This window comes from Mirounga angustirostris, unplaced genomic scaffold (assembly GCF_029215605.1).
Source record: "Mirounga angustirostris isolate CCGP_5_RB_7025 unplaced genomic scaffold, mMirAng1.0.hap1 SCAF_10, whole genome shotgun sequence".
NCBI classification, from domain to species: Eukaryota; Metazoa; Chordata; class Mammalia; order Carnivora; family Phocidae; genus Mirounga; species Mirounga angustirostris.
Window position 1 is genome coordinate 93,681,993 of NW_026991718.1, and position 11,092 is coordinate 93,693,084.

The 11,092-nt window shown below is 42.9% G+C and overlaps 1 protein-coding gene across 1 annotated transcript in view; it reads left to right on the top strand.

Moving 5' to 3' along the window:
- CRNKL1 (crooked neck pre-mRNA splicing factor 1) overlaps positions 1-11,092 on the top strand; it is a 28,537-nt gene that overhangs the window by 10,957 nt on the left and 6,488 nt on the right. The window contains exons 6-13 of the mRNA XM_045885356.3: positions 2,721-2,899; positions 3,627-3,797; positions 5,099-5,290; positions 6,010-6,069; positions 6,788-6,868; positions 8,082-8,321; positions 9,500-9,601; positions 10,065-10,313. Coding sequence (XP_045741312.1) covers positions 2,721-2,899; positions 3,627-3,797; positions 5,099-5,290; positions 6,010-6,069; positions 6,788-6,868; positions 8,082-8,321; positions 9,500-9,601; positions 10,065-10,313 — 1,274 coding nt within the window. The remainder of the gene's footprint in view (positions 1-2,720; positions 2,900-3,626; positions 3,798-5,098; positions 5,291-6,009; positions 6,070-6,787; positions 6,869-8,081; positions 8,322-9,499; positions 9,602-10,064; positions 10,314-11,092) is intronic.

An 11,092-nucleotide genomic window follows, 5' to 3' on the forward strand; every position in this document is an offset into this window, starting at 1 on the left:
AGTCATTCTGTTGAGGGATGTTTGAGGGAATGTACAAAGTTCAAAGTATTAACCACGACCCAAGTAAGTTGTACCTATTTTATAGGGGACCCCTAGGGTTGTTGTCCTCTTGTTCTTCCAGCCTGTCTTCTGGGGGAGGGTCCTGCCGCACTGTTACTCAGGCAACCCTGCTTGGCCCCCTGTTGGTGTGGGGGGAAGTGGCAGTGGGCCCAGCGAAAACCAGTTTTTCAAGCTTTTGTTCTCTGGCAGCTTTCCACGTCTCTTGGCGTCTCTTCCGAGAGAGCAGAAATGACTGCACCCAGACCTCTGTCCCAGAGCAGAGAAATGGTAGTCTGCTCTTCACTGAGCTCTCCAGGACACACAGTCTCTGTTTCTATCTGCACCGCTAAAAACCTCAGCTTCCCTGGTTGTGCGCCCCACAGCAACTCTCCCAGAGGTTGATCCCAAGGCCGGGCATGTCTCTGCCCTTTGTGCTACTAAAACCATGAGCTGCCCTGCACACCCGCAGCTCCTAGATCCTGTCTGGGGGCTGGACTAAAGTCCTTCCCTGGCACTACGGATCTGTGAGTCTTTGGTCCCCAGCGTGGGATGCTTTTGCGCTCTGGTGTTATATCACCTTCTCGGCGCCAGCTTATGGCGGCTCCTTCCCCCTTCTGTTTATCTTTCGATATCTGCCTGCAGAATCACGGCTCTGCCCTTCATACCTCAAGACCACCAGAGATTTTCTGCGTGTAGAGATCCAGATATATATTCTTAAATCTCAGGCTGATTTCGTTGGTGTTCAGAATGGTTCGGTAGATACCCAGCTAAATTCAGGGGACCAGTTGAAATAGGGTCCCCTACTCCTCTGCCATCTTCCATGCTCCCCCCGAACGCTGTATCCTTTGAGTGAGTCTGAGTGGTGCTGTTACTGTCCAGGGTGCTACTCCGCCCGGGGCAGTAGAGTCATGGTCTGGACATACGGATCCTCATCAACATAGGCCCGGAAGTCAAAGATACAAGTTTCATCTGCTTCATGAGCTACATAACTATTTTCTAGAGACACAGTGTGGTCAAAATAGAAGTTTGTGGTCTGGGTAATTGAGCTTTTTTTGGCAAAACTTTGGGTTTGTATATATTTTGGCGTTCCCTTGTGGAAAGTGACATACCAGGGCTTTGGTTGCTGTAGCCAGTCCTGTTTGTCCGGGGGTTTTTTCCTAGGTTTTTCTAGGGTGTTGGTCATTAGTACCACTACTGGAGTCCATCCAAAGGATGGAGACAGGAGGACAACATAGTGTAGCCCAACAAGCTCTGGCTCCAGGGCCAGTTGGATGGGTGTGAGTCCCTTCTCTGGCACGTGTTAGGGGGGTGGCCTCAGGTCACTTCACGCTTCTGAACCTTATTTATTCCTTTATAAAACAAAATCGAATCTACCAAGAGGAGTTGTTTTCAGGATTTAAGATTGTAATCTATATGAGGGCTGTGTGTATGTGTGTATACACCTATTTCCCTTAGGGAGAATTATTTGGTATTTGCTAATTAAGTGACTTCATAGAACATAACTACCCAGAAAAACAAGCATCAACTTTATTTATTTTTTTAAAGATTTTATTTATTTATTTGAGAGAGTGAGAGCATGAGAGGAGAGAGGGTCAGAGGGAGAAGCAGACTCCCTGCTGAGCAGGGAACCCAATGTGAGACTCGATCCTGGGACTCCGGGATCATGACCTGAGTCGAAGGCAGTTGCTTAACCAACTGAGCCACCCAGGCGCCCAAGCATCAACTTTATTATACAGTTTTAAGGTCTCTATGACCTCTGCCCTGTTTTAATATGATTAGTTTAACAGAAGCTTTTATAGCGCTTATTTCATGTCAGGCATTATTGTAAGCACTTTACAAATATCAACACTTAATCCTTGGACAGCCCTGCAGTGCGAGAACTACTCCAGTCTGTGGGGTGTGAGATGCAGGCACAGCTGACAGGCAGCGTGGCCGGGGTCTCTCCAGGAGTGACGGAGATGGGCCTTGAACCCAGCTGCAGCTTCAGAGCCTATGCCCTTAATTTCATTGCCATTTTTTAACGTATTACTACTTTGGAATTAATGAGTTTCCCAAGTGAGGTAGATGAAAAATAGATTTCATCTGTTAAGAAATAAAATGGTAATTCAAAACTTTTTTCAATGTCAACTATATTTCAATAAAAAGAGAAAAACCCTAAAAAAACCTCTTTCTTCTGCCTCTAGTTAGCAGTTTTATTTTTGTAACATTTTTTTTCTTAATCGTTAATTCCAATACTAATGTTATTGAGCATATAATACGTAGGTGCCATTTATTGAGCACATTCCTTTGGCCCCAAACTGCTAAGAGCTTTACACACATTTCCTCCTTTCAAGCCACTGTGGTTGGGTTCGGGTTCTTTTTTTGTATTTACAGATGACAAAACTGAGTCCTAGACAAGTTAAACCATGCAGGATGGCATGGTTAATAACAGGCTTCAGCTTCTTCATTTCTCCAAACCCCCATTTGTACCCACTATGGAAATACTGAGTAAGCCCTGGAGGAAGACAGATGAACAAGATGAGGCCCCCTTCAGAGGTCACAGTTTAGTGGTTCTTCGCCTTTGCACGTGTTTTATCAACCTTATAGTCATAGTTTGTGTGGTTGGGGGGTTGGGTTTGTTTTTTGTTTGATTTTTTTTAAGCCTTGTTGTCTGGCGGGATATTTCCTTAATTCCTGTGAACTTGTCCTCGTGCACCCTGATGTTAAGAACTGGATCAAGTATGCCCGCTTTGAAGAAAAACATGGTTATTTTGCCCACGCACGGAAAGTGTACGAGAGAGCTGTTGAATTCTTTGGAGATGAGCATATGGATGAACACCTTTATGTTGCCTTTGCCAAATTTGAAGAAAATCAAAAAGAAGTAAGTACACTTGAAGAACTCATTTACATTGCATAACAGTTTAGGAAAGATTACTTGTTGTGCACGTTGAGTTCATTCCATTTTATATTCACTTATCCTTGGAAAAAATGTTTCCAAAATCTCTCAAAGATAACAGCATACATTTGTGTCTTAGCTGCAGACTGGGCACTGAGTGATTATAGATTGTACTAAAGTGTCCTAATTGTGTTGTGCTTTGCTTGAAAATTAAGCCTTTATAGATATATATATAGAATATTGTGTGTAAACTGAGAGTTCGTCATTTGCTCTCCTCATTAAAGGGTTTTATGGGTAATAAACTTGGAAAACAAAAATGGCAGGGCTCTTTGAAGTAGTGAAGGTGGGGGATGAGGACAGGAGAGGAATCAAGGAGAACTCCTGGAGTTTGGGGCTTGAGCAAGGGCATGGCGGTAGGTGTTGCTTACCAAGACCGGGAAGACAGACCCAGGTTTGATGGTGAGGAACAGGAGGTCAGTTCTGGGCCTGTTTAGTCTGAGATGCACAGATGACACCCAACTGGCAGAGTCAGGTAGACACTATTAAGTATGGAGCTCAAAGGAGAGTGTCAGTACACCCTGACAAATACCTCAACAAGGGGGGAGAAGAAAAGTCTTACTTTGGAGTAGTATATGATGTCATAATTACCTTCCATGTTGTGGCTCACGTGAGAGTATTGTGTTGTAGAAGTAATCCTCCTGTCTGCTTTTAGTTTGAAAGGGTACGAGTGATCTACAAGTATGCCCTGGATAGAATTTCAAAGCAGGAGGCCCAAGAACTCTTTAAAAACTATACCATCTTTGAGAAGAAGTTCGGTGATCGACGGGGTATTGAAGACATCATTGTGAGCAAACGAAGATTCCAGTATGAGGAAGAGGTGAAGGTGAGTGCTGGTGTAGACGCCGAACCCTGCGGGTGACAGAGATGTGCCGACCAGCAGCAGCTCAGGTGAAGTGAAGAATAGCAGGCGGGGGCTTCCAGGGATCACGCTCTTGCTGACGCGTCTGCAGTGATTGGCAGCCATTCCAGCAGCAGTCTGCAGGGCTCATAGGAGAGGGCAGCAAGAAGCACTTGGGTTTGCTCTGCCACCCACATGTTGAAAGTCACCGTGTTGGTTGCTGCTGGTGTGCCATAGAACTTGAGCAAAAACCAGGAATCCATGTGAACTCCTTTCTGAAGATGGAAGAGGCAGAGATTGAACCAGTTTTTCTACACTACCGTTTAGCTTAACTGCTTGAACAAAACATATATTGTAGATGTGTTTTCATTCTCATCTCTTTATTTGTAATGTACTGTTTTGATTTGAGTCAAAGATAGTAACATTTTCCTTTACTGGTCTGCTGTGCATCTAAAAACTTTTGCTGAGTCAGATGAATTAGGATATCACTAAAGGACTGAGTCTGGTGTTAAATGAAGTCAGCAAGATATATTCAAGATAAATGACTATTAATTGAGAAGGCAGGTTTCACATTTGTGACCATGGTTCTGATTGCACTGTAATTTTATTATTTTTTTAATTTTTTCTTTTTTTTAATTTAAATTCAATTAGGCAACATGTAATAATACATCATTAGTTTTTCATGTAATACATCATTAGTTTTTGATGTAATGTTCAATGATGCATTAGTTGCGATGTCACATCATGTGCCCTCAATGCCCATCATCCACTGTAATTTTAAATCTAGACATAATAATACGCAGTCAGGTATATAAACAAATACATTTATAAAAGTAGGTGTCTAATTATTGAGTAATTATCTTAGGGGGTGGTGGTTGTATATGAAAGCAGCCTTGCTGTGGGACACCTGGCAAATAATCTGTCCCCTATGTTCCTTTTTCTTTCCTATTTATGAAAGCTCAGGAATAGTATTTTTTTAAGATTTTATTTATTTGAGAGAGAGTGTGAACATGAGTGGGGGCAGAGGGAGAAGCAGACTCCCTGCTGACCAGGGAGTCCGATGCAGGATTCATCCCAGGATCCTGAGATCATGACCTGAGCTGAAGGCAGACACTTAACTGACTGAGCCACCCAGGTGCCCCAGGAATGGTATTTTTAAATGAGATAGGTGCTAAACAGTTGCTAAAATACAGGAAGTCAATCTAGTGTCTTTTTTTAACCTCACAGAGTCCAGCAAGTATAGCTCTTGGTTTGGTTTTTATTCATTAAACTTGTGGTCTTTCTAGGCTAATCCACACAATTATGATGCGTGGTTTGATTATTTGCGCTTGGTGGAAAGTGATGCAGAAGCAGAAACCGTTCGAGAAGTCTATGAAAGAGCCATTGCCAATGTGCCACCCATTCAAGAGAAGCGGCACTGGAAGCGCTACATCTATCTGTGGGTCAACTATGCACTCTATGAAGAATTGGAGGCCAAGGTAAAAAATGGAATTATGCCTCGGCTATTGATAGCTGCCCCCTCCCTGGCTGCCTCACCCCTGTGCGTACACCTCGGCCATCGTGGCTAGCGGTGGGTACTGACATGTACAATCCCGGAAACAGGAATCTCGTTTTAAATTCTCAGCCATACAGTTACATAGTCTCTCTGCAGCCTTTTAAACTCTGTATACCTGTCCTGGGCCCAGGTGAGGTGTTTTGGTTTTGTTGCATTTTGTGTTTCAAACCTGAGGCACCACATTATCACTTGGAACTTGGAAGGAACAATGAAGCAGTCTTTAGCTTATTTTGTATCATTTTCTGGGCTGCCTCCTAAGTAGGGATCACAGCTAGATGACACGTCTTTGCTTCTAGTAAAAGATCAAGTGGGATTTTCAGAAATCAGGTGTGTATAAATTAATTGGGAGAGACTAGCTTTGTGCTGTTGATCTGAGACTATAAAACATCTCTTTCTGCTATCAGGCGAAAAGCCTTTCCACAGACAAGCTCTCAAAGATTGATGGTTATCTCGGTGATTCTTTAACCAAAGTTTGAGGGCCACAGGTAGTTCACATTTGATCATAAATGATGAAATCAGGGTTTGAGAATAGCACCCTGTGAAAACACTCTGGGTGGGGGTGTACGTTTTTACTAGTGCTAGCAAAACTAACATTAGTAACAGACTTCCAATAGTCGGTGAAAATTTCTTATCCTAATACAGGATCCTGAGAGGACGAGACAGGTGTATCAAGCTTCTTTGGAATTAATTCCTCATAAAAAGGTATGTTTGCTCTAAATGTTCTGTTCCAAAGTTTCAAAATCCTGTTTCTGTTACTTGTGAAATAATACTTACTGTTTGAATAGTTTGCTGTGCGGGGCACCCTGAAAACTTAGGTTTCAAAAGTATGCTCTTTGTCTCTAAAAACACTTTACAGTCTGGTTGAGAGGACAGCCTGCATTGACAAATGAATAATATAGAAAATGTAGAAATTCAGAAGAGGGTGGGTAACTGGAATGACCGAGTGGAAGGAGGAAGACACACATCCAGAGAGCACACAGCATCTGCAGGAAACAACGAACAGGTGTTTGTTGGCATCAGAGCATACATAAGTGTGCATGGGTGAACACTGGCATGCGAGTTCTAGAAATGGTTGAGACATTATCTCTGCCCTATTTCCCATCATGAGAAACAAGTAGAGATGTTGACCGAACTACCTTCTAGAATAGAGATGGCATGTTCTGCCTGCTCACAAGCATACCCAGAAAACAAAGCCAATTCCCAGTAGGGGCAGCAGGGCCATGCACTACGATAAAGTATTTGGATTACTGTAACTTTTGTGAAATAAACAACATCATATTTGCTTAAAAACAAGAAAATACATCTGTCCTAGCTCTGAATATTTAGGGAAATCTAATTGCATGTGGCCTCTTACTAAATTTTTAACTTCAGTGTAATTGAAACGACTCTTTTAGATGTTTTTTGTGCTTTCGTTTTCTAGTTCACATTTGCCAAGATGTGGTTACTATATGCACAATTTGAAATAAGACAGAAAAATTTACCATTTGCCAGAAGAGCTTTGGTAAGTAAAGAAAGGATCAAGGGGCACCTGGGTGGCTCAATCAGTTGAGCATCTGACTCTTATTTTGGCTCAGGTCATGATCTCAGGGTTCTGAGATCCAGCCCTGCACTGGGCTCTGTGCTCAGCACAGAGTCTGCTTGGGATTCTCTGCCTCTGCCTCCCTCCCTGTGCTCGCATGCATGCTTGTGTGTGCGCACGCGCTCTGTCTCTCTCAAATAAAATCTTGAAAAAAAGGGGAAGGATCAAGATGCATCACTGACTTCTTTGAGAAGGAAATTAAATCTTAGTGCTTACAAGTTGGACAGTTCCTACTAAGAATGCAACAGAAGTATTCTGCCTTTATAACCTGAGATGTGTCAGAAGATGCATGGCCTTTTGAAGAAAGATCAGGTGAGGGGCTCCTGGGTGGCTCAGTCGTTGGGCGTCTGCCTTCGGCTCAGGTCATGATCCCAGGGTCCTGGGATCGAGCCCCGCATCGGGCTCCCTGCTTGGTGGAGAGCCTGCTTCTCCCTCTACCACTCCCCCTGCTTGTGTTCCCTCTCTCGCTCACTCTCTCTCTCCGTCAAATAAATAAATAAAATCTTAAAAAAAAAAAAAATCAGGTGATAATGTTTAAATTACTCTTTTTTAACATTGGAAGCTTTATCTGTAGCTGCCAGTTACCAGATCTTTTCTCAGACTGGAAAGATCTGACGTTAGATCACATTAGATCTTAAATCAGCTCTTGAGTAGACTCATCTTGTGCAAAACCAGGGGGTATTACATGCACCTTCCTCTTAACAGCTGTTCTAAAGTCTCTTAATAAGATCAAATGCTGTTTAAATGCAGGTGTCCTTCTGTAAGCCACTCTTGCCCTGGCTTTGGGCAGCGAGGCAGCTTTCATTCTGTGGTTACCACTTTACTTAAAGGAGGTTTCATCCATCTGACATCCGTATTCCCTAGGCGCTCCTGAGAAACTTAATTAAAATCCAGAATACTTGTGCAGACAGTTCAGCAGCCCTCTCTTGCTGAACAGGCACCAGTGGGCATAGGCCCTCTTGACCCCTAGGTGAAGTAGAGGATTTCCATTGGCCTTCTGTCAAACACCAGTGTGGACAATGTGATACCAGAGAGGGTTCTTCCTCAGCAGAGAAGAGTTGCTGGGGTAGGTCAGTGATATCTGTACAGAGGTTGAACCCACATATCACAGTGGTTTGGTCATTTTATTTTCCAGGGAACTTCCATAGGCAAATGTCCAAAGAACAAGTTATTTAAAGGTTACATAGAATTGGAGCTGCAGCTTCGAGAATTTGACAGATGCCGGAAGCTTTATGAAAAGTTCTTGGAATTTGGACCTGAAAATTGTACCTCCTGGATTAAATTTGCAGAATTAGAAACAATCCTTGGTGATATTGAGAGAGCCCGGGCAATCTATGAGTTAGCCATCAGTCAGCCACGCTTAGACATGCCAGAGGTGAGAATCTCGAGATGAATATGATTTTGTTTTAGATATTGCCCTAGTACTGCTTTAGATGACCGTCTACATGTTGTGCACTTTAGAGTATAAAGATAAACTCACTTGCAGTCTTGTCTACTCCAGATTAGTACTTTACTGTTGAGGGGATAGAAGAAGGATGGGAGTGGGAGAAGCAGCCCTCTAGTAGGATACCAGAGTCCAGCAAAGCCCCATGATGACACCAGAATGAGTTGGGATATAATGGGGCAGGTGACTGGCTCTCTTCCTCCCTTCTTCAAATAGAAGGCTAACTAAAGGGGATGGGACAGGGACGGCCAGGCAAGGAAATACGCAGCAGGCAGCTCTGGAGAATAGGGCAGATGAAGGTTGAGACTGCACATCCAAGGATTCTCCTGGCACAGTTTTTCCCAGATTGGGTCAGCAAAAGAAGCTCTATCTAAACCAGGATATTTCTGAAATTAAACTACTGCCACCATCCTCGCCTGTCCCTTCCCTATTTAAACTTAAGCCACAAGGTGGCGCCAAGCCACAACTAGGACCTGTTTGAGAGCCACTGAACTCACCCACCTTTTTGTGAGTCTTGCCCTAATGTGACTCTGCATTTTATGCCTTGGGTCCCACCGGCTGAATTAGGGCAGGTCTTTATGTATTATGGTTCTGTCAGTTGGCCTCAGCTCCCAGGCGTCCGGGCCACATGTTACTCCATCCTTGTCCCCTGACAGGCAGTACCTAGTAGGTGCACTGCTGTTTACTGAATAGTTGTTGAGGTGAACTCAAAGCTATCAAGGAATTTACAGTGGAGGTAAGAAGAGTAAATCCTGGCTAATCAAGCCATGTTTTCTCCCGGCAATGTCAGTTGTATGTGACAGGATCATGGCAGTGTCTGGGAGACTTGGCAAGTCTCTGAGCTTTTCTTGATAAGTCCAGCATTTGAAAAACTCTGAAAGAGAATCCAAAAATGAATCCAAAGCCTTTTATCTAATAATACAGAATGGTAGCCAAGTTTTGGCCAGCTTGTAAATGCCACTGTTTTTATTGTGTCCAGATGCTACCTGTTCTTTAATTGTTCATAGAAGTCCTAGGTTCCTGGATGTCCTAGGTTGGAATGGTCGTTAAGCTGATAGGGACATGTTGCTCTTTAAATGTCAAGGCTGACTTATTAAGTTCTTCCTTAGGTGCTTTGGAAGTCATATATTGATTTTGAAATTGAGCAGGAAGAAACTGAGAGAACACGAAATCTTTACCGAAGATTGCTTCAGCGGACACAACATGTCAAGGTATCCTGCATTCTGTTGATTATCTTTGATTTTGCCTAAATCAGCAGTTCTGAAGGAAATATCGTATTTCTGTATTTTAAGTGTATCAGGTTTTTTGTTGTTGTTTTTTTTTTTTTTTTTTAGTGCTTTTCTTGCTTTTAGAAAGAGCCCATGAGTCTCAGAGGACTTTGGAATATAAAGCTTATACCAGGTCAATATTTATACTGCATGGGACTAACTTGAATATCACAGGATTGAATAAAAAGTTAAACTCTTTTCAGGATTTTAAGACCATGTCAAACACCTAATTGGATATAGAAGCAGACTGCTTCAACATTATTGAAGCATATAATCAATATGTTCTTTGAATACTACAGATGAATACATTAGTATGTTCAGATGTCATTAACTAGAAATTAGCATTATTACATGATCGTTTTCTGGATGACATGGTTAATTTGCTTCTATAATAATTTTTCATAAGGTATGGATCAGCTTTGCACAGTTTGAGCTGTCTTCAGGGAAAGAAGGAAGTTTGGCTAAATGCAGACAAATTTATGAAGAGGCTAACAAAACCATGAGGAACTGTGAAGAAAAGGAAGAGAGACTTATGTTGCTGGAATCCTGGCGAAGCTTTGAAGATGAATTTGGAACAGTATCAGATAAGGAGAGAGTAGACAAACTCATGCCAGAGAAAGTCAAGAAGAGAAGAAAGGTCCAGGCTGATGACGGGGTAAGAACTGAGCCTGTGGAGCTGGTCATCTCATGTCAGATGAGCAGAAATGCATCTGACTTTGAAATTTGTACTTCTAAGTGCCGTATGTACAATCTGAGCATGGGAGCAGACAGCCTGGAGTAGGAGACCATTGCAGCCTGGCTACCATGGAAACACAGCTATAGGAAGGTTCTTATGCACAAAACAACATGACCCAGGGGCTGGCTTACATTGGAGGAAGATCTGTTGGGAAGCTGTTATAAGCAGAGCAAGTGATGGTGGAAGCTGGAACTAGAGCAGTGTGTAGGAAGCCACATCAGTGACCAGTCTGAGGTGGGGCTGTAAGGGCAGGGAGTCAGAATAGTAGTGCACAGATTGACGGCTTTCGAACTGAGTATGATGTAAGTCTTTAAAATTAATTTATTTAAATTTATCAGAGAGAGAGAATGAGCACAAGAAGAGGGAGTGGCAGGCAGAGGGTGAAGCAGGCTCCCCACTGAGCAAGGAGCCTGACTTGGGACTCCATCCTGGGACCCTAGGATCATGACCTGAGCTGAGGGCAGCCGCTTAACCAGCCAACCCACCCAACCCGTCCCAGTCTTTAAAAATTTAAAATCTTAGAAAACTACAAGATGGAAAAAAAAAAAAAAGAGTATCTTGGTTGAGTATAGAGGAGCTGTGCTTTAATTTTTAGGATCTTTTTCCACTGGTTTTTAGCTCTCCGTGAGCTGGTCGACTTGCAGCAACACCAACCCCAACAGCTACTTCTTTTTTTTAGTTCAATTAATCAACATAAC